At 35.8% G+C, this 23,305-nt stretch overlaps 1 protein-coding gene across 2 annotated transcripts; it reads right to left on the reverse strand.

The window, feature by feature from the left end:
* Positions 1–294: 294 nt before the first annotated feature.
* On the reverse strand, positions 295–17,761 carry LOC129257307 (metabotropic glutamate receptor 7-like). Of its 2 annotated transcripts, none has more exons than XM_054895601.2 (6): positions 17,474–17,761; positions 14,431–14,592; positions 11,312–11,512; positions 5,528–6,585; positions 3,939–4,188; positions 295–2,756 (listed from the first exon to the last, which is right to left on the reverse strand). In XM_054895601.2, exons 1-6 carry the CDS (start codon positions 17,577–17,579, stop codon positions 2,677–2,679), a joined length of 1,857 nt encoding a protein of 618 aa, XP_054751576.2. In that variant the 5' UTR covers positions 17,580–17,761; the 3' UTR covers positions 295–2,676. The 2 variants fall into 2 exon arrangements, with proteins under 2 accessions (XP_054751576.2, XP_063953040.1); XM_064096970.1 differs by having other exon boundaries at positions 3,933–4,188.
* Between the last annotated feature and the right edge of the window lie 5,544 nt (positions 17,762–23,305).

The raw sequence follows: 23,305 nt of genomic DNA on the forward strand, positions 1-23,305 counted from the left end.
GACTATACACCACTCGTTTAAACATGATAATACTAATGATGTAGCCTACGTTCTGGTGTCATATTACACTCTAAAAACGAAGTGCTAATTCAGCTCTTAAAGAGCGTGTATAGTGACTGCACTTCGGAGTGCTGATTTTTTAGTTCAAATTTGAACGAGAAAATCAGCACTCCGAAGTGCAGTCACTATACACGCTCCTTAAGAGCTAAATTAGCACTCCAGTTTTTAGAGTGTATTAAAAATGTGAAGGACAAGTCATGTAAAATCATACATTAGGATAGTACATACGTAAAATGGTGAATATTATAATGCTAATATATTATGTTTTCAAGTGGTGAAAGTTGGTTCATCATTATATTTACATCCATTCGTCATAACGACAAATGTATCCAAATCCGTACGCTGTGAACGTGCTGCCAAACGAAATAACATTTATCGAGTATGTTGTAACAGGAACCACTCAGGCTCAGCACGGTTTTTTTATTCGTGGAAAACACATATTAAAGATAACGTTTTGCAACAAATTAGAATTCTTTCATCCATTCTTGCATTTATGACATAAGGTTGAGCAATCAATAATAGTTGGCTCGAAATTCAAAATTTCCTAACAAATGTGTTGTTGCTACTCGACTAGAATTAATTCGAGTAATATCTAATTCATTATACTCATGCATGCGTTAATGCAGGCAGGCGGAAACTACTTCCGATTGAGTGACAACGATATTAATGAAAAAAAAAGCGAAGAAGAATGTTATCAAACTCGTATAGATAACCATTCACAGGCCATGCAGACAACAGATAAATTGCCACATTATTATTTTTTTCTATAATAGAAGAAGACAAAAGAGAAAGGGGAGGAGTTGAAATTGAAAAGGGAAAGAGACCTTTTGCTTGACAACACGACAGAAAAATGAATGGAAATATATAAGAATTATATTCATAATAATTAGAAACTAGCAAAAGAGATGAGAGATTTCCATCAACTTTTCGCTGACATAATTTTACACTAAAAACAACTGGCAACGAGATAGAGAGAGATAGATGGGGGGGGGGCAAAATCCTCATGAACAGCTAATAATTTCACAAGCGTCAACTTTCAGTATTCTTGTAAAGTTCATATGAACTTTGTTTCTTCACTATCTGAAATTCCCGTGTCCGTAATTTCTTTTCTCTCGGTAAAATTGGGGATAAATTATTATTAGACATACAGCATCGTTGTAATCCAAGTCACAATTTGTGTGAAAGAGAAATAATGCAATTTACATTCGATCAGATGAAGACAGTTGTGCAACATTGAGACATAACACATGAATAGTCTTTAATAAATATCCACTGCCATTACTTCAGATTGCAGGTAGAAACAACTGACGATGGTCTCTTTTCCTGGAAACGTAGATCATATAATAGTGTGCTGTCTGACCTCAAGATGATTGATAAAACCCCCAAACAAGAAACAAAAAAGTACATATATTTCCAGTTTTTCCAAGGTTATTCCATGGCAGTCTTTCCCCTCGTAGAAAGAAAAAAATGTACAGACAACATCGAGGAAATCTGACGAAAAGTGCTGTTGTTTAGACTCAGATTGTAAGTCATGTAGATGGTGCATGTTTGACGGTCTTTGTTGCACTTGTTTTTTTTTTTACACAGGCTAATCACTTTAGTTTATACCACAGGTGCCCTACCTGTAAGGTACAGCGTTTTTCACAACATTTCTTGCATGACTGGAGAAGACGTTCGAATTCTTTCCTTGAAGATCTGATCTTCAATTCTCTGATCTCAAATCCGGCGATTGATACACAAATCACATACCTGACTATCTGATTCGCTGTATGTAACTGTAAGGGAATCGGCACTTAGAACACGCGTTTAATTCAAGCGGGTATAAGATTTCCAAAAAATTCCAAAGTCATATAAATATATGGTTGAAACATGCTGATGACGTATGGAGATATTTTGTGAATCATAATGATAATGCTCAGTAGTTTGGAACGGCAAGCAGGTAACAGGTAGCGTATTTTCCCACATCAATTCGTGAACCCTTGGTCCTGATAGCTCATCTGCTGAGATGTGGAATGGATGAAATCTCCTCTATCATGATTCCCAAAGCATGGTCTTTGGAGATCATTTTACACTTTAAAATTTTATTATTTCATTGATTTTTCGTTACTAACAAAATTTGGATATCCACTGCCTCCGAATGTGCTGCTAAACGTCAGAATGCATGGTGTTTAGATAAACATGAGACAGTTGTACAGGCGTCTATAAAGATATATGCTGATTTTACGTAATACTGGCGAGATTGATGTTGCAAGGAGTTGATTTCAGCAGAAGATAATTCAAATATTTAAAAATACATCCGCTATGTAGAATTTTAGAAAATCTAGTTGAGAAAACATATTGATGAATGTAGGAAAAACTCATTAATCCCGAGCACCGGTAATTCACAAGACGTATATAATCTCTGCTGATCATTAAATCGCCTTCACACAATGGCATCAACCTAATTACGACGTCATAGTTTTCCAGAGTGAGTAAATGTTCTCACGTTGTAACGACATGTCTTTTGTCTTTTTATTTCATTTCACTATTCAAAGTGTCTGATTCATACACTTGTTGGGGTTAATCAACTTTTAATTGGTTCAATTGTCTTTGGTCATAAATAAAAGCATGGCTGTGTCAGACGTCCGTCGATGGCAGGTCTTGTCTGTTGAGATGTGTTTGTTCATCATCAGAACCAGCAGCCTTGAAGTCAAACTCTGCAACATAAATAAACATAGGAAGAAGAAAGACTAAATCATAAAAGCGCAAGCATAAGAACAAAATTTATAACTAAGCTTTCATAATTTACACAACATGCATTCATGATTAGATATCCCTGCAATCAGGAACAGTGCATCTGAACATGCTGAAAGTGCTGATAAATGAAAACAGTCTTTAAGAATTATGACCCGAAGTCATCATGCTCGATAAAGGGTTATCAAACATGCAAATCATTTGCACTTCGTGAATGTCAACATGCCTCAGAGATTTTGTTTTCACTGAAAGACCAGGAATAATTGAAATATTGTTTGTGTATTGGGAAAGAAGATGGTTAATGCAGAAGTTTTCCTCAAAAGGTCTATCGAATGTGTGTCCACCATATTATTTTGCACCGAAATGATACTCGAATTCCATCTTCTAATTAGTTTCATCATGGATGAATGTAATACAATGCCTCTTACAGAAAGGTTTTGGGAACAACATGCTGATTATATTTCAAGATTGTTTTTGTATTGCTAGAAAGTGTGGCGATTGGGTTAAAATTTTCCTATACATTTGCATTTATATATACTTCATGCTGTTAGAGAAAGCGAATGTGCATGCTTTTAAGTCCTAAGAAAAGATATATTCGAAAGCAGCCAAAGTAAATATCCTGCCAAAAAAGTAAAAAAAAACACCAAATCAGATTTCAAATGTTAAAGCCAGTTATGTTTGTATCTGCTTATTGGATCCGTAGTATACCTGATTGGTTGTTTGCTTTCCAAATTATATTGCAGAATTCTAAACCGTATGTGAAGTGCAACACGAGAAAAGATCTTTGCAGAAGCAGTTCTCCATTAATTGTCGTGCTCCTATTGTCAGCTTAGTACATATAGACAAACACAGTCATGATGACCCTCCAATATCCCTTTAGTTCTGAAGTTCTGCGGAAGGTGAAAGTGCAAAAGATATCGCTCCAAGAGGTGGAATGATCAGTGTGTGCAAGCTAGTGTGTGTGTGTATGTGCATTAAAGGTGATTCTGATCAGCGAACAGTGTGGTGTGGGTATTTATGAGCTCATTCAGTGGTTCAATCATACAGATAATGTTAAAGGTTGTTGAAGCATTCTAACAGACACACGCACACACACAAATCAAGCTAATCTTGAACCCGAATACTTTGAGGTGCATTACCTATACCTGATGAGGTTGTATTCGACGTTGGCGCCGTGGTCAAAACAGGGCGTGGCTTCATCTCGCCATTGGGTCTACAAGTGTTTTCTGCTGACCCACACGCCGAACGGACCCGACTATTCATCACCATGGTACCCGTCGGTTTCTTGTTTTTATGGGGAGCAAGTACCACGATGTAAACTTTTGGCGCGAATATGCAGCCGAGAGTCACAGCTGCGCTGATGATGATGGAGAGGCACAGGAGCATTTGTTGAATCTACAGAATTTTATAAGAAAAAGAAGAAAAAAATGTTACCCCAAATTATAATAATAATAATGGCATTTATAAGTGGCTTAGCGCTAAATCTGTCCTATATGAAAATAATAATTCAATATAAAAATAAGGAACTGCTTAAATCAGACACTCTCATACACTTAAGGTACTGAATGAATATTACAAGGGTTGAAAATGAAGAAAACTTCGAAAACTTTCGATGCGTGGATCTGAGATGATCAAGATTGCGTCAAACATTATAATGTGATTAATCGAGCATTTTGAAATTAGATATTCCTCATATCTTTTTAATGTTGATCTAATTTTTGTTTTAGACATTTCTATGGTCAAAAGATAAATACATTAAAAGAAATCCCAAAAAATTATAAATTATGAATATTTACACTTAATGGGATATATTTTGATATGACAAACACAATACTTTTTACATCTGTATGGAATTCGTACAATAAACGGAAAATAAAAATATTGTTCAGAATAGATAGTGAAAAGGAAACGTAGTGAAGAAGGAAACGGACGGAGTGTGAGACACTAATCAGAGTGTGAGAAACTGAGAGAGAGAGGGGGGATAAGGGGAGGGGATGCGCGGACTGAAGAGGGAAGATACGAAACAGAGTCATGAGTTTATAGTAAGAGCGAGTAGAATACAAACTGAAAGACATGTTTACACGACAATCATGATAACCAGACTAACCATCCTCGGTTGTCGTCTAAACTTTCTCAGAGGCGTCAAAGTCATTTACATACTAAGCGGACGTTCGGTTTCTCAAAACAGAAATAAAAGTTAGCGAATCATTCTCACAGATTTATGATGCCATGTCTTATTCTGCATTCCCTAAGGGCTCTAAGAAATAGAATGACGTACATTCTGGTTTCTTTAAGACCTGTGGTTTTAGACTTTCTTTTGATTTGCTCTAGAAATAGTTTATATAAACACCAAATTATCACTCTTTAACTGCATACCAGTTGTGTAACACTAAACTGGTTTCCTTTTGTCGTATGGCACTGAAGATCACTACTCGCAGGATGACTCTTTTAAAGAGCATTTTTCAAATTTGAAAAAAAGTGTACATTTTAACCAAAAACATGATGAAATTAGATACGAATTTTGTGTTTGCCTTACATGTCCTCGTTGGCTATAATATGAAAAGTGACATATCACATTGTTACAAAGCAGAAAAGAAAGGAACGCGGATCCCGTTTTTATTACAAATCCATAATAGATTTGGGGAGGGGGATTATATTAAGTGAAGAGCATCTCTCTAGTTTAATGATTGAAGATGCTACACAACAATGCCAACATAGATATTTGTATACCTACCTTATAATCTGTTGCCGAAGTACCAAGATAAATTGGAATAAAGGCCGACCACATGATGCATGTCGTGTACATTGTAAAAGCGATAAATTTGGCTTCATTGAAATTTTCCGGCATTTTACGAGTCATGAAGGCATATAATGTGCATAAAAGTACAAGAAGCATTGCATATGCTAACGAGAGTGAAGTTGCAAAGTCTGTGACACTACAGTCAAGAATGACTTTGTTCCACGAAGGATAGTGTTTTTCAGTTTGTGGTGGGACGAGTATCAACCACACGACCACACCAATCACCTGGACTGATACTAAAAGCGAGCAGATGACCAACTGGGACCGTGGACTAGTGTAGCGAGGTCTCTTGACAGAACGCTTTCCGCTGTTAAATATTCTGTAGACGCGGTTTGTTTTGGTAAAGAGCGCGGAATAGGAGATGACAACAGAGAGCCCCAGGATGATGCGGCGGAGACAGCAAGTAAAGGTGGATGGTCGAGAGATGATGGTGAAGGGTGTGATGAAGGTGAGGAGGATACCGACAAGAAGTACGTAGCACAGCTCTCGACCTGATGCTCGTATTACCGGTGTGTCGTTGTAGTAGACGAACACCGCAATGACATACATGGTACTGAGAATCCCGATAATAGACATGGCCACGGGGACAATGGCCCAGGGTGACGACCAGTGTAGATACTCAATAACAATATCATCACATCCTGTACGGTTCTCGTTAGGGAGTGAACCCTGAGAGCAGTTTCTGCACGTCCATTCATCGTGGCGGTACTGCTGATACTCACATTTGGTGCAGACCCAGCAACATTCGTCGCCTTCGCGCTTTTTCCTGATGTGGTCTTGCGCGCAGGGTAATGAACACACAGATCCTGGTATCCGGTTGCTTGGTGATTTGTCTCCCCAATTCAGATTGGTTGTGTTGAGTCTTAGGAATCCGCTTCTCCATGACCCTATTGGCACGTACTTGTAATGATTATCAATCCTCTGGTACTGGTACAAATCGTAACTTCCGGGTCTGTCGCCATCTTTGTTAAACCGTACCTCACCACTGCTACCTGCAAGTAACCAAACCCATAATTATGATTATTTATGAAACATTTCCCCAAACATGTTAGAATATAGAAAATATTAAAGTACATTACGAATACCTATGGATTATTCCCGCTAAAAGAGTATACCAATGGGCATGACGATGTCACTAAAGAATCATTACTTCTTTTATTTTTTTTGCTCCTTCCCAGATGATAACTGGTGCTCACTTGATTTAATTTATCTACACTGTTTTCCTTTGAAGTACAGTAAATTAGGATTCTTCGTCAATAAATGAAATATATAACCGGGAAAGCATATCACGATTGGCTAGAGGGGAGGGGGAGGAGTTTGGAAGGAGTTTCTGCATTTTATTCATAAATCAATAAACTAACAGATTCATACAATAGCAATGATATAAATGAATACATTTTTTGTGTGTGTGACAATCGAAAAGATAGATAATTTATAAGACTCAAAACTGTATAATAAACTTAACAAAGCATGTAAAATAGTAAGTTGGGTAAAAAATGCAGGGGCCAGCTATAATGAGCAGGAAACTGTTTGAAACAATAGCAGCCAGGAGGGAGGGCTACATTGAAAGCGTAATGCACTATACAGTGCGTATCAAAAAAAGTTTACACTTAGAAAAAATCCTGTAAAATTATAAATTTGTAATATCCTGAAGATTTTTCCACATTTTAACATTGGTACAGATCCATTTAAGCAAATGACGATATAACTGTCGAAAAATATTTCTGCTCGAGTGAGCACCATTTACTTTTGAAAAGTTAGTGAAAAATGATTTGCGCAGAACTTTGAAATAGTTATACGAATAAAGGTAGACCTTAATCATGAAGAACACGTGGAATTTAGCTAGTAAAATTGATTTGAAGATATCTTTTACCTTTCTTAACATGTTCCTTTGCCCAAAACACTTCGAAGAGTGCATTGCGCCCCACCCCACTCCCCCACACACCAAGGCCATCGTGACGATATTTGCTTTACACTGAGCTGTGATTTACATGAAATGGCTTAAGCTTGATTTTAATTTTGTTAATCATTGTCAAGCTTAGAAAAAGTGTAGAGAATTAAGTATTAAATGAAAAATGAAATTTAAACCCACTTTGAATGATAAAACCTTAATGAAAAAATGCTGGAGATGTTTGATATAAACTTTTGTTCAGATTGATTTATTTTCTCCGATCCAGCTGGCACAAAAAGGGTAAAGTTTGTGCTTACTAAGTGTTGAAATTTCAATTTGGGTGGCAAAATTGTTACAAAATGCTTGAATGTATCCGTTTTATTTCAATTGACTAAAAGTGCAAGGGAAATGTATGAGAAATGGTTCGCATGCTTGGTAAGTTTGATTTCGCCCTTTCCCCTTGACACAGCGTGAAAACGAGCATTTCTGCGCAAACAGATTTCTGCGAGCTTTACAAAAATGGACAGTTCTCACTCAAGTGTAACATTCTGTCAAAACTTTTATTTTCATTGGATAGATGAGACCCAAACCCAAGATTATATGTGAAAAAAATTACCCACATGTTGTATATTTTTTAATTCCCAGGGCTTTTTCAAACTGTAAACTTTTTTTTGATACGCACTGTATATATATACTAGTATACATGTATATTAATAAAATGATGTCACGAAATATAAAATATTAAAATTTAGAAAACTTGGTGGGGGATAAGATAAAGTAATTATGGCTAAAAAAGTGCGAGTTAGTAAGTGGGTGAGTGCAGGTGATACATTTATGTGTACTTAGATATAAAAAACTTTTTCAATGAAGCTTTGAAAGAGATAAGAGACACAGACTGTTATGTGTCGTATTGTCTCATTAGTGAGCAATATTCTGGGGTTGGTTAGGTGGATATTTTTTTAATGACGCGTTGGATGAGTATTATTTGAAAATTTTTACATAAATATGGCTGTTCGGTATGTAATATCCTAAATTTTCAAGGTCTTTTAAGTTGTGAAATATTGGATCAGTATGTGCCATGTAATATGCATGTGTACAGATGCGAAGTGCTTTTTTAAGACGAAATATTATTTCTATTTTCGACTTACTGCTATACCCCCATACTATGTTGTAGTAAGATAAATAAGTATATTTCAGTCTTTTTGTGAATAGAATACATTTGTATCATCTGCAAATAAAATATATGATAATTCTCTAGATACATTCACAATGTAATTCATATATATGAAAAACATGGGCCCTAAAATAGATCATTGTGATACTTCACATTTCAACGTGCAAATATTAGATGATTTAGATTTGAAACAAGCATAATGGCGTCGATTGCTTAAGTAATTTTTAAATCAAGCGAGACCCACCCTCTGACTCCATCACTTCATTTTACAAAGTAAAACGTAATGATGTGATGACTTATTTTATCAAATGCTTTCGAGAAATCCATAAAAAATCACAATAGCGTGTTCCTTTTTATAAAGAGAATCAGAAATTTTGTCATATAGTTGTAAATATACCAGATCCGTTGAGTGATTATCTCTGAAACCGTATTGATTAGGAATCAACAAGTTATCACTGTTTGAAAAAGAATACATGAATAACCGCTTATAAACTATTCTCTTAAGTATTTTAGAACCACTCGGTAACAAATGATTAGGTTGATAGTTTGAGATAAGACATGGATCATCTTATTTATTTGAATTATTTTTGCAATTTTCAGTAGATCGGAAAAAATACAAGAGATCGATTGAAAATATGCGATAACGGGGAGGCTATAATATAAATTATTTGTTTCAATAGATAGACACTTATTCCATCATGCCCACAAAAATCTCATTAGTATTTGTTGGATTAAATATTAAGAATGTTCTGGAAAATCGTACAAGTATTCGAAAAAGTCAATATCATTAGATATTATTTTTTAAGCTTGGTTTGGGCCAATATCATTGAAGAAGTTATTAGATGCATTAACAACATCACTCGGGTCTTGCACGTATTGACCATTTTCTAGAGACTTAACGTCTTCATATGTTTCTTTTTCTTACCTAATATTTTTAATAGATTTCCATAATGTATAATTATTATCTTTATTATTTTCAATTTGATCAGAAAGTAAGATTTGCGAGCTAGGTGGATTATTGATGTTAATTTATTTCGGTATTTCTTGTATTTATTCTTTATTTTGAGTTGTAGGCGATTTTATGGATATTTTATAAGATTTATTTCGAGTAAATATGGATTTGATTATATTTTGGGTAATTCAAGGTTGTTTGTTCTTCTTTTTATTTGATTTGATTTTTATTAATGGCTCATTTGAGGAGAGGCATTAACATTTTGTTCAAAGTAAATATAATGCAAAGATTCTTCAGCTAAATCTACCTTCATGGAATCTATATTTTGATGGGTTTCTTTCCGTCGCATTATGTTTACTTTATCACTAGCTTGGAGTAGGCGTTTATCATTTGGATACATTGCAAAACAGGCAGATGGCCTAAAATATCATAGTAAATTGTTCCATTACTTTTCATTATCAAGTGCATTAGAACAAATATTATCAAGTATTGTATTGGATATGTTTGCGATTTTAGTAGGTTTATTTATAAAATGATAATAAATTTGTGAAATGTTGGCCGAGTGTAGTATAGAGAAGTGATAGATCAATATTCAAAGTCGCCCGTGATATAAATATCTTTGTTTTGACGCTATTATCAAATGTAGTTTCTTAATGATTATGTTCAGTTTGGCTTTATTGAGCTACCATACACAGACATACATATTTATTACATCTCAATAATGATGAACCAACTGCCTGTTTTCCTTAAAAAATATATCTATCTATCTGTCGTCTATTTATCTATCTATGTCTATCCATCAATCAATTTGAAGTCGGCTTGTGCTCCGCCACTGGTTATACCTGATTTGGTATAACAGTGTATTTTTTATGTAGTTTGAACATAATTAATTGAATATCAGTCTAAAACATATAGTTAAATCGGAAATGTTACTCTCGATGCAAATCAATCGTGTTTGGAGCTTTATCAATAAACAAGTATAATTTCTCATATGTCCACGTAATCAATGGAGATTGGAAAAAATCGACCATTCTCATCGGGGAGTACAAATTGGATCAGTAATATCTTTTGTGGGAAAACCCACTAATTTGTATTGATGGTATTCACTTGGCGATATTTACGTCATAGGGCGATAGCACTAAGGTCATTCAGGTATAAGGATAGACAAGAAAAAAAAAGGAGGCTGCTGCTACGATTGCAATAGATTCTACAACCCTAAGAAAAATTAAAATCCCAAAGCTAATCAACTAGATTCTATATATATATATATATATATATATTTATATAGATATATATATATATATATATATATATATATATATATATATATGTATAAGTCTTTTGGGAGATGGGGGGGGGGGGGACTACGAATCCTGCTCCCCTTCCCCAGCTGCGTATACGTCCATGGATGTTAAATGGAACAAATAGGGCACGTTTAACAACACGGAATTCGTCACGGTTATTTTTCCGTTAAAAAGTTGTGTTTATGCATATGGATATGATGGAGGAGGAGGCTCGTCATTGTTGTTCACTATGTTTAACCAACGCTACTCGTCCGTCCTCAGAAGCACCAATGCACTCTTCTTTCACCCCCTCTAATCTTGCCCTGTCTTTAAGTATATAGTGGAGTACGCTCAGGGGTGGGTAGATTACGCACGAAAGCGGCAGATGTTGTAAATCTATCTTGAAACTCGACAATACCTTCGAAAGCAATGTCTTTGAGATAGTTGAGATACTTTGCGCCGTCAACACCTTGGGTCACCGTACTACATATCCCGTCCGTCCCGTTACACAGCTCTCGTTGCATCCTGTGCAGGGCATGGGCTAGTGCGTAGGTGGCATCAATGACAAACGCCACTTTACCTTCCTGTTCGTAAACCTCTGGCGTCAGAACCTCGGTCCCTGTGCAAAAAAAAAGATGCAAAGGTTATTCATTCTTATAATCTTTCGTTTCAGTGTGTTAAATTACATACAGAGAGTTTGTTAAATATTGTGTTACTTGTTTAATTCCGTTTTGTACAGAACGGAGTAGAAAATTAAAATATATTTGAATCCATTAGACAGATATTTCTAAAGATAATTAGCATAAACAATTTCATAGAAAAGGAATTGAAAATCAAATTTGTTTGGAGCTTTGCAGAACAGTAGGACGTGTAAAAGAGGCACATTTTCTGTAAAACCCAAAGGTAATCAAAACAGAGATAAAAATAGGAACTTTTTGTCGTTAATATCTATCGCTTACTAATCTATTACTTTACTACTCCCTGAAAAATCCCCGGTAAAATATAATTATTACCTTTCAAAGAGCTTTAAAAAAATCACATTATCTATGTCTATCTGTGAGCAGAATCTTGTTTTTTGTTCAATGACTGAGTATTCGGCAGGGTGATATATTTCTTTATTAACTGTTTGCATGCGTTGCTACTTAACTTTTTTTTGCACGTTTTGGATGTTTCTATATTTCGACGAAAGTTTGTCTAATCGATCATGATATTTTTTTCAATCCATAGAATAATGATATGATAGCAATATACTTGGGTTATTACGCAGTATCTTATATTGCCTTGGGGATTCTTTGTAATGGAATGAAAGTGTAACCTACAGCGAGGCAATCCTTGGTTACAAAATACTGTCTTACGTCTCATTAATCAAACAGATAGATGGCGCCGAAAATATTGGAAGAATGTAGGTTAGCCTGTGATGTCCAGTTTGCGTTTCAATTCTTCCAAGGAGGTATTACCCCTTCCTCCGAATATTTCTGTCCTCGCCCTATAATTGGTATTCCATTGAGATGACCCAACACCAATTATCCTATTCTCGGTACCAAGACATCGTTTATACAAGTTAAGTACTCCTTGAAATAATTGGAGCCCTTCAACAATTTTCAGTTTAGCTAATGAATGTTCAGTTACCAACATGTAATGTGTGAACATTGCCTGATTATGGCCTTCGTATGACTGAGGTTATTTATTTCATGATTGCTCTATTCATTTTTTTCAGTTTTGTTGTGGATCATGAAGAGTCATGTGTTTGATGAAATATGGTTTCAAGTGTTTGATGAAATATGGTTTTACAATTGGCAATTTCCAAATGACATATTATATCGTATAACATATCATTATAAATGGAGTAATATTAATTACAATAATAATGATAATAAAAGTAATAATAACAGTAATAACAATGAAAAAATAATAAAATAGTAATAATGATAATTCGATCAGTTCTTGTATAGCGCATTATGTACCATTTAAGGCTTCTATGTATTTCCAAAGACACAATGGATATGATCTTACTGGATTTAGCTTGGCGTGCCTTTTACAGCGAAATTTCATTTCAAGAAACAAATTCCTGCCAGTGCCGGGTACCAATTTACATCACCTGGAATGATTTCTTGCAGAAAGAAATTACATCATGGCTTGTATTCGAACCCACAACCCTAAGTTCAAAGTCAGGAACTTTGAACTCTTCTGTATTTAGGCAATTTTCGCCCTGTTTGAGGTTTTGAATGTTCTAATGCGTCAACATATTCTCGTTACTTCTAAAAGGAAACAGGTAAGCAGGAACGACGGTGATTTACATTTGACTTGATTATACATGTATACCTTTAAGCCATGTGTCTCCAGGAAGGTCGGTCTTTGAAATCAAGCTCGAAAGAAAATTGAAACTAATGGGAGAGGCCGGCTGACAAAATCAATGGGCCCTCTTTGAATAACATATCAAATAAACAAGACGTCACTCCACATGGGTAGGTTTCAAACGACAAAAATCCACCTCCAACGTACGTGCGCGCGGTAATTGCGTGAAGCAATGAGATGAAATTTCTATTCCACTGACTATTTCATTTCCATTTCCCTCTATATTTTGTTAAAATTAATTCCTCATCTTGAGGAAGCAAATTTCTTCGATGCCTATCATTCGAACGTAGTACATTCCCGCTTGCTCGCTGCTAAAGTAGATCGATCAGGAATAGCGGGGATTCCAAAAGAAAGTCGAGAACTGTTCTGACGGCAGATTTTTAGAAGTGCTACACCGCTCAATGTATTTGGCCAATTAATCAGCCAGTCACTGCAATATGACATGCAGAAATAATCATACACAATATACTTCGGCTTGAGTAACTCATAACTCATAAGATACGGAAGAATGCACTAACCCTCTAACTGAACAACATGTTTCCAAATATATTGTTAGAGCATATTTTCTACTCAAGAATTCAACGTCACTCATTTACATGGCTTCCTAAATGATATTGTGGTTTTCCTTTAGTAATATATATAGCCTGGCATTTTCAGTCTAATCCTACCACATCTTTTTTCAGGTTCTATATTGCTGTTCTTTGTTGCCCTCCAAGTTGTCCTTAAAAAAGCGTTAAGTTTGATTATGACACACATGTAGATTGGTGTAGCTTTGAAATCACTATACATCTAAAGAATTATATCAAATTCAAGCTTCTTCTGCAATTGGTAATTTCATCAAAATTAACACGAATGCGCATCTCATTCATAATCATCATTTTCATCTTTATTATGTTATAACGAGTAGGCTTATATCTGCAACCAAACTTTTGTTTCTGCTAAGGGCCACTTCTGAATATATATATATTCAAATGTCAGATTTCTGTCGATATACTTATGAAGGGATAGAAGTACAAAAATATGAGCCCCCGTAATTATTTTCTGATGATCAATACAATATCCCAGAGGTGTGCACTGTAACATAAACTATGCAGCATTTTTTTTTAAATTTCGCCAGCCAGTAAGACTTCCTTTGGGTCCTCCTGAGTAGAGAAGAAAAAAAGTATATTTGTGTGGTCGTACCTGTACATTCGGTTATAGTTTGGGCAGTGGGAACGAACGAAGCCTCTTCACGTTTGACCCTGATCGGGTTGAATGAACAGTGGAAGGTCCTCTCCCAAAACTGTTTGAACCAGAAGTTGCTGTGATTCAACGGGTTCAGAGATGTGAAATAACTGTCGAAACCTGGAAGAAGAAGGAAATAGACAAATTGATGTAAGGAAGGAGAAATCAAGAGAGAACGAGGGAAGGAGGGGGGGGGGGGTAAAGGAGAGGATTGGGTCGGGAGGAAGAGAGAAAACATTAACGCCACTGATGTAGGTCGTCTATAGTAATGTAGTTGTATGACCCTAATTCACCAAGGACTTGATGATAAGACCTGCTGAGAACGGACAAGATCGAAAATTCCCTTTCTTAATAGGTCTATTAAAGTCTAGGTCAAATGTTTATCTGTGTTAATGATGGTATCTGCAACTAATTTGGTTGGGGTTGTCACCGAAAAAAAAATTGGGAGAACATTAATATGACATTTAGCATAAAGATATTGGCCTGGAAATTAGTAACTTTTAAGAGTCCTCATGTTAATTATTTGCAATTATTTAAATAGAGAGGTGGGGCGAGAATTGAGCGAAAATTTAAGTTTTATCGAGGAAAGGATTTTCTTTATTTCTGCCACTACAAGAAATACTCCAAAGACACCTCGAATAATATATTTGGCTACCTCCTCGCAGGTCCTGTTGCTCGCCGTGTAAACTCCAGTAATTCTGAATATTGTTTGGTAAAGAGGGCGAGTGTGGGAAACAAATCACCCTTTGGAGGTTTTTTTCTGTTATCAAACAGACCTATTAGAAAACCTACATTAATATATTATCCTAAACATTGTCAACCTCATCCAGCAACCAGTAATCTCTCACTACAAGCACGGTAATCGACATAATTTTACCTATTGAAGCTGTTATTGTGTTTTTTTTATATATAGGATTATTAATTACATTTTTTCTACCTTATTGTATTGATGTGTCTGATAAATTAGTGCTTGCTTCAACGAATTGATGACGTATTGTGAAGGTTCCTTTTGACTTATTAAAGTAAAAAAAAAAATGCATTTTTGCCGTACTTTTTCTGTTCAGTTACATGATTCATCTAATTATATCGCTTCCACCAATAATATAGTTTCATTTAATTGCATTCATAAAATCATTAACCATGTTAAGTTAGGCGTTAGGCTTTTCGATACTTCACATACATGTACACACACGTAAATGGTCACACATTGTACTTATACACACACGAACACCCTCGCGCGCACCCATCCACCCAACTAATGTAAATCTTCCAGCGTTTTCAATCAGCCATTTGTTTTCATTCTACGCAATCGAATAAAATCATGCGACATAGAAAGTGTTTCAAATTGTTGAATACGGTATGAATTCATAATCTATTTATTATATTTAATAACACAGTAACACCTTTATCAAGCAAGATATATTTCTTCAACGCGATAACAAGATTTCCTGCTCAGAACCTCAGGGGGAATAACCACACGTATACCCTATAGTCTAAAAGTAATCTCATTCAGGGCATTTCAATACTTTTAAGTTAGACTGGTTCACACAAGACTTAATTTATGTCCATTTCCGAAATCGATTATCTAGCACAAAAAAAAACAAGCACATGCAAAACATTGAATAATGAACCCGTAACATGCCTCATGGATTTACATGTATACATGACATTTATGTCAGTCTGGCGCAGAACTAGATACACCCACTTACGCACACTCATGTGCACGCACACCACGTATACACATCTCATACATAACACACATCCATTCTCACACATCTTCATATCGTCATCATTCAGGAATTCTTTTTGATCTTTGCAATATTTAAGAAGTGATATACAGATCATATTGGACAAACATCACTTCTGTGAATCAATAATCATTGTTTTGACAGGTAACAGAAAATAGTGCTTTTGTAATAAGGAATTACGTAGCAAATACTCTAAGCATAAAATTGAATTAAATCGACACTTTGTCTCATATAGATGCTGTCATCATAAATTAATAAAGGTCTATAATGTCTAACACGGTTCACTGGCTTAGAAAACCAATGCCTGAACTAGTATTGACCACAGAGGACATATAACTTATGAATAATAGACACCAAAAGAAAAGCATTTGATGAGGCAATAATTGCAAAGCCTATCAAAGGGTGGACACCATACTCGAAGTGTACACTTTGAAATGCTAAATAGGGTGTCCATATTGTAACGACAGTACCCCCAACCATTCCTCAGTTCAATATCCCACAAGGTATGATCATCTTAATCCGAATGAAACCATACCCTGCCCAGTGAAAAAGAACAGGCCGATACTTAATCACTAGACCACACTTAAAGGAGAATGAAACTCTTGGAGCAAGTAAGCTTTTGTGAAAGCAGAAAAATAAAAGAATAGGATCAACAAAAGTTTGAGTAAAATAGGACTATCAATAGAAGAGTTATGAGCATTTGAATGTCGAGATCACTAATGCTATGGAGATCCTCCCATTTGCAATGCGACCAAGATCTATGATGTCACAGATGAACAACTCTCCCCTTTTGGACACTGAAAATATACCCCAAAACATCTCTTTTTGCTCATTCTAATCATAATATGACAAACGATTCGTCAATGATATAATGTTGTGAAACCTCTGTACTTGTCCTCTCATAAAGAGAACACCTCACCTTGTGATAGACTCTATAAAAGTGAGAATATAAGTGAAATAAGTACTAAAGTAATGAGGGAGTTGTACGTGTGTGACATCACAGATCTTGGTCGCATTGCCAATGGGAGGATCTACATGGCATTAGTGATCTCAATATTCAAATGCTCATAACTTTCTTATTATTCATTCAATCTTCCTCAAACTTTCAACAATATGTTTCTTTGATTTTTCTCTTTGATATGGATTCAGCTGGTTTCAAGGGTTTCATTCTCCTTTAAGGATAGAAAGTTGGCAATTTCGTTGCGCTTATGCATCAGTACGATCAATGGTAATTAAAGATTACAAATCTTTACCTTTGTCTGGTGTCCTAGCTGGTAAAAGAGTTATAGCGCCCTCTGCTGCTTGTTCCTGCGTCTCCACTGCATTGTGTTTCGTACCCCAGTCGTCACTTCCAATCATGATAAAATGCTTGGTCTTATTAGCACGCCTCACTGCCTCAAGTAACCATCTAACGTCTGTCTCGGAGGCAAACACCACTGCTCCTTTGGCATTGGGCGCTTTTTTGATGAGGTATTCCACGATATTATCAAATGTTGCATTCGTTGGATCACGGGAAATCACTTCCGAAGCGGCAATACATATATCTGAATATTGAAAATAGTATAAAGAGGATACAAAAATCGGTTGCTTTAATTAATAAAATAATCAAAGTAAAAGTCCTCATCTCTTAATTTTGTAAATGTCTACGTTAATATCACCCGCTTTTATGAAAACTGTTGATTTGATAGTGTTTTCTACAGAAAACAAAATCAGTTTAAAAAAACCTATAAAAAAACCTAAAAGGTAAAAAAATAGTGCTTTCATCATTCATTAGTTGAAATCTAATAATTTTATTTCACTGCACAGAAAGAATGAAGAAAATACTGAAGAAGCTGACTGACTGTTAACGTATCGGTAACAATCGGTCTGTTTGGACAATGCTTGCAGGTGTAAAGAAATTCAAAACGTATGAAATTAATTAGTATTCACGAAAGCACACTCCCATTGGCACATTTACGCAAAAGGGGGTACAAGACATCTGATCCAACATGCTGAAAAGTGGTACAATGGCTTTCATTTTATCAAGAAAGAGAGCGCATTAGGATTTCTTTCTAAAGTAGCTGGAGAAGTGTTTAAGTTCCCTAAGGAGTGACACTAACACACCCTGATGTCCGCGCGATAGACACATGGTAAATCCGACCATACTAAGAATGGCTGTCATCAATATGAGTAGGATTATGCACCCTTTCCACCTTAAAACCTTGGTACATAAGCTGGGCGGTATCCCTTTTAGTCACCAGATTCCCAAGTTCAGTACGAAGAAAGTGCTTGATATCAACACCACTTCTACTTGGTACACTTACTTTCAATTGAAGACCCTAAGTAGCAAGTTAGTACGGCATGGTAAACTGATATACGCGAGTCGCATATGCAGTTATTATCTGGGCCACTTGAACGGTAGCCCAATTTTGCGTGTAGACAAAGTGTGGAAGAGAATAACAACGAAATGCAGTGAAAGTCGTCCTGGACAGGAGAACACGTCATAATTTTAGAATTAAAGTCTTCTTTTCAACTACATACAGTGAATATTTATTGCTAAATTAGACTTTTCTCAGAAATAACGTACCTGCCATATAAAATCGGGTATCGGTATGATACGTGATCATTAGCTATAATGGACATTGTGTAATTAAGCCAACAAACTCAGGTTTATGATGAAGAAATAAATAATTGGTGTCAATCGCAGTTCAATTTTAATGAATAAGAAAGTGTATAAGGATGTATCATAATTGTTTCTTCAAAATGAAAAAAAAAAATTAGTTATGTTTTTTTATTTACTATATTTTGATCTACCCCACTCTCAATGACCCCCCCCCCAAAAAAAAAAAAAAAACATAAACTTAATACGTACCATAATAATCTCCAAATGAATTTGAATTTAATGATATATTGAAAATATTTTGTTTAATCTACATTCTTTACGGATATGAATATCCATTATCTATAAATAAACATTAACTATATTTTTCTTCAATCTAATGGATGGCATTGACCAGACTATGTTGTATATTGCGTATGTATCTTTCGTTCAACTTAGGAAGATGAATTAAGGATGATTGTGCACAAAAGATTTACAAGACAGAATTTAAGAATAAGTTTAGTTAAATAACCATGCGATCGATATGTGTTTGTGGTACCCACAAGTTTTCAATTGTGGCACGGCGAGATCTCTCTGGAAGTTGGAGAAGGTGCAAGAATTCTCGCGAAAAACTAACAAGATCGATTGAACACGCCAAATATTTGCTTAAATGTATCTCAGACATGACATTCCAAAAAATACAGTTTCAATCAGAGCACGTTCCACGAGGCGAAAAATAGATAGCTTTCTCTTGAGAAAACATGAATGAATCGTCAAATAAGAAAACATAGTAGTATGCCTTTCGTTCCTGCGTGCATATGAAAATATTTTCAAACGAAGTGATCGGTGCGAAAGGTGCGACCCTTGAGCGCTGTGTTAATGTGGTATAGCGTAACTTTATAGGGGTATGTCCCCTGAAGCCCTGTATAGCCTTACTTTAGTGACGCTAAGACCCGCACGCAATAAGACACCTTGTGGCCCCAGGACACTGATAAAAATTCCCCACCAAATGATTACTTTTTCCCGCCTATCGATATAAATATAGCAGAGGAGTCTGAGGGATGAGAAGGGAATGCATCTCAGGTTCTCATGCACGTATATTGCGTCTTCTCTAACTCATGCTCCAATGTCCTTCAGATGGCGTAACCAAGGGGAGGGATAGCCGGTACAATCTTTGTCCCCTCCCATTCGCCCAAATATCCTACATTGCGAGTGCGGTACACTCGATATATTTGTTTCCTGCCCGCCCTGCCCCAACACAGACCCATTTGTAGCCTTTCTTTACAAGCCCCGGTGTCGACATTAAAGGCTTTAATATCCGAAAAGGTTACTTTCCCCCAAATGAAATCCTTGCAGGTTATTTGCTGGTTCATCATTTGAATTCTGTTCTCAGACACAATCTGATCTACCCAATACCTACCGAACACCTGGAAACCATCCTTAAAAAAAACTGTAAAAAAAATTATATTGAATGCTATAAGAACCTTTTGTTTAGAAGAATTAAGTGAAAGACCAAGCAATGATGTGATCATGACTATTAATTAAAAACAGTATCGAAAGAGAATTAACAAACTTTCAAAGGACAAGTCCACCCCTTACAAAAAAAAATTGATTTGAATAAAAAGAGATACATCCAACAAGCCTAACACTGAAAATGTCATCAAAATCGGATGTAAAATAAGAAAGACATTCTTCTGGGTTTGACTTGACCTTTAAAAGGGGCGAATACAGAATTTCATAAGAATGAGGAAATAAGGGAAAAACATTTTTTTTTAAATATTTTGAATGGCAAATTTTGTTTGAAAAAAAAATCTTGTTGGCAAGAAATTTCTCTCTCATATTTTTCCCTGAGGGAAAAAACAATGACTAAAATAATCACGACACTGAATGATGCGAGATTTTCTCTTCTATAAACAATAAGATATATCTGAAGTAAGTGTTTATAAGAACAATTGTTGTTTAAATTGCTAATAACCGATGTTGCTGACACATGATAATCGCCATGATGAAGCCGCCCATGTGGTGTGGATAAGGAGACCGATCTATAAAACGTTATTGTTCAAAATGTAACATGTAACCTTGCCAATTTAAATGGCGATTTCACGGTGTAGGAGCTAAAATTGGCGGATCCAACACTTCGTTTAACAAACGTAGAAGGTTAGGTTCAGTGTTCAAGGAACTAGATCAACACCACTCAAAATATGCCTCTGGATATATTTTTCCGTAAAACTGATTATGAATACTTCATAACTCGGTAGGCGGCGTTTGTACCAGATGCCATTGAGCGTATATGTCTGTCTTGACGAGACCACAGTCTTGATTTAATTTGCTCCAAGATTTAGGTGCTATATGGAATAGGTCCCGCTGACCTAAAAACAATAGAACGCGATCGTCAGTTCCTGCATAGAATCTTTACTGGTTTGGGGGAATGGTTTCAATGTTCCGACCACTAGGAACGATGACAAACACATTCTAATCCCGTGTACCGTCTCCCTACCGCCTTGGTTAGCAAGACATAGAGGCGCCAGACATAGAATACATCCACATTTGCATGCTATTAGGGATGGAGTGTTGAGCCATCAACAAAACGATGAGGGGAGGCAAAAGGACTCCAGGCGATTTTATCTCACTCCAGTCAGTAGATTGCCAATTCATATCTGTTGATAGATTCTTTGACCCATACTCCTAGTTGATTACTACAAATTTGGATGAAGATAAGCACTGACTGCTGTAACTCCTCTTTTTGTTAAGAATCTTTCTGATATTGGTTGGGTTTTGATTGGATTAGGTAAGGCTAGAGAATGGTGTTTCTTTTAATATTGTTCTTCAAAGTGAGATGATGTACATAATTTTCATATTTTGCCCAATGCTATTGTGTATGCTCGGGAATACAAGTACACAATGAGGAAAAGTGACTGATGAAATTGACTCAGATTGAAACAGGACCCTACAGCTAAAAACGTATTTAAAATCAAATCTCATTGTCAAGTACATTTACATGAAAACATCAGATAATTATGATGATAGGAGCTACATAATAGCAACATGCTTAACCTGGGTAGCCCTAACAAATAAAATATTGAATAAAATATGAAATATTTTAATCGGAATGTTTTAAACAGACATAAAAGAAATTAAAGATTGTGAATAATAGTGTCAACAGTAAGGGTATTGATAATTCACGGAAAATAAAAAGTGAGTCAATTCTCCGTACATTGAAACACCCGGAGACAAGTAAGTCTAGACAGAGCTTTGTAAGTAGAAAATGATCCTAAATTTATTAACTTTTTAAAGCGTCGAAAACCGTATTCTCCTAATCATCATAATTATAGTTGTAATACTCTGCTAAGGAGTCTTTTGATGCTCTATAAATGAAGAATTGTTAGAATGTGCTTATATAACTTCGAAGCTCTCATAGGAGATCAGTCGTCTCGATTTTTTCGCCGAAAAAGAGGGGATATTGTCACAATTCACAGCAAAATCGTTTCAAACGAATCAATCACTGCAATCGTCGTCTCACTAAGAAGCGAATTTCAAACGCACTTCGTATCGCATTTCTATCAAGATCGATGCAGTAGCATGCAAACTCGGAATACATACCGCCAAATTTAGCACGTTTTCTCTCAGATTGCCGTCAAAAGCACTTTCAGGTCTCTAATTCAAAATGCTAAATTCGTCATGTTTGTAGCATCTAATGGACAGCTTGATGTGACACCATGCACTTTATATCGCCCTGGCTGGAGAGTTTCTTCCTGCATTTTAGGGGGTGGGCAGATAAGAGGGTGACCTAACGTTCCTGATGTCACTGCTTCATGCCTGGTATCACGAGCTCAATCAATGTGGCATCCCCTTTCATGAATTCCATTCAGGTCTCGGAGTCGAATGGCCTCAATTTCCCCATTATGATGAAGAAAACTACCATTTCTTAGACTTTGTATCTTCGAAATAGAATTCGATACTTCATTTGTTCAAAACATATTTGAGTAAATTACCGTCACGTGAAGTTTTATTGATTCACATTTTTGAGTGAGCCACACGACTCTTGTCACGATGAGATGGTATATATATTGCTTATTGTTCTTATACTCTGTCAATATGAGACTTTAACTTTGTAATGCACCCTTCATATCATCCACACCATTTCTATAGTTTTAGCTACACAAGTGTGTACATGTGTTCCGTGGGTTCGAGAGGACGTGTGCGTGTAAGGGTGAGTGCATGTGTGTGTTTGTGGGGGTGTGAATTTACGTATGTATGGATACGAGTGTATGCTAGATATGTGAGTGTGGAATAAAAAGGCAACTGAAATTCACACGTCATGTTTTGATATAATGAAATTAAAAAAAATATTCATATTTTCAGTATGATAATTAAAACTACTTTTTAACAGTTCTTGGTCAGAAGTAATTAACCAAATCTTAATACAAGTCCAGTGGCTGTTAAAAATTATTAAAACAATCAGTGCACCATAGTAATGTTTTCTCCTTAATCACCTTACGTAAAAAAA

This window comes from Lytechinus pictus, chromosome 3, assembly GCF_037042905.1.
Source record: "Lytechinus pictus isolate F3 Inbred chromosome 3, Lp3.0, whole genome shotgun sequence".
In the NCBI taxonomy this organism is placed as follows: Eukaryota; Metazoa; Echinodermata; class Echinoidea; order Temnopleuroida; family Toxopneustidae; genus Lytechinus; species Lytechinus pictus.

Coding starts and splice junctions, on each gene's coding strand:
- LOC129257307 (XM_064096970.1), bottom strand. CDS start 17,579: ATGATTGGAAGTGACGACTGGGGTACGAAACACAATGCAGTGGAGACG. Junction 11,513..14,430: donor AACTATAACCGAATGTACAG/GTACGACCACAC, acceptor TTTTTTGCACAG/GGACCGAGGTTCTGACGCCA. Junction 2,757..3,932: donor TACAACCTCATCAGGTATAG/GTAATGCACCTC, acceptor TTTATGTTGCAG/AGTTTGACTTCAAGGCTGCT.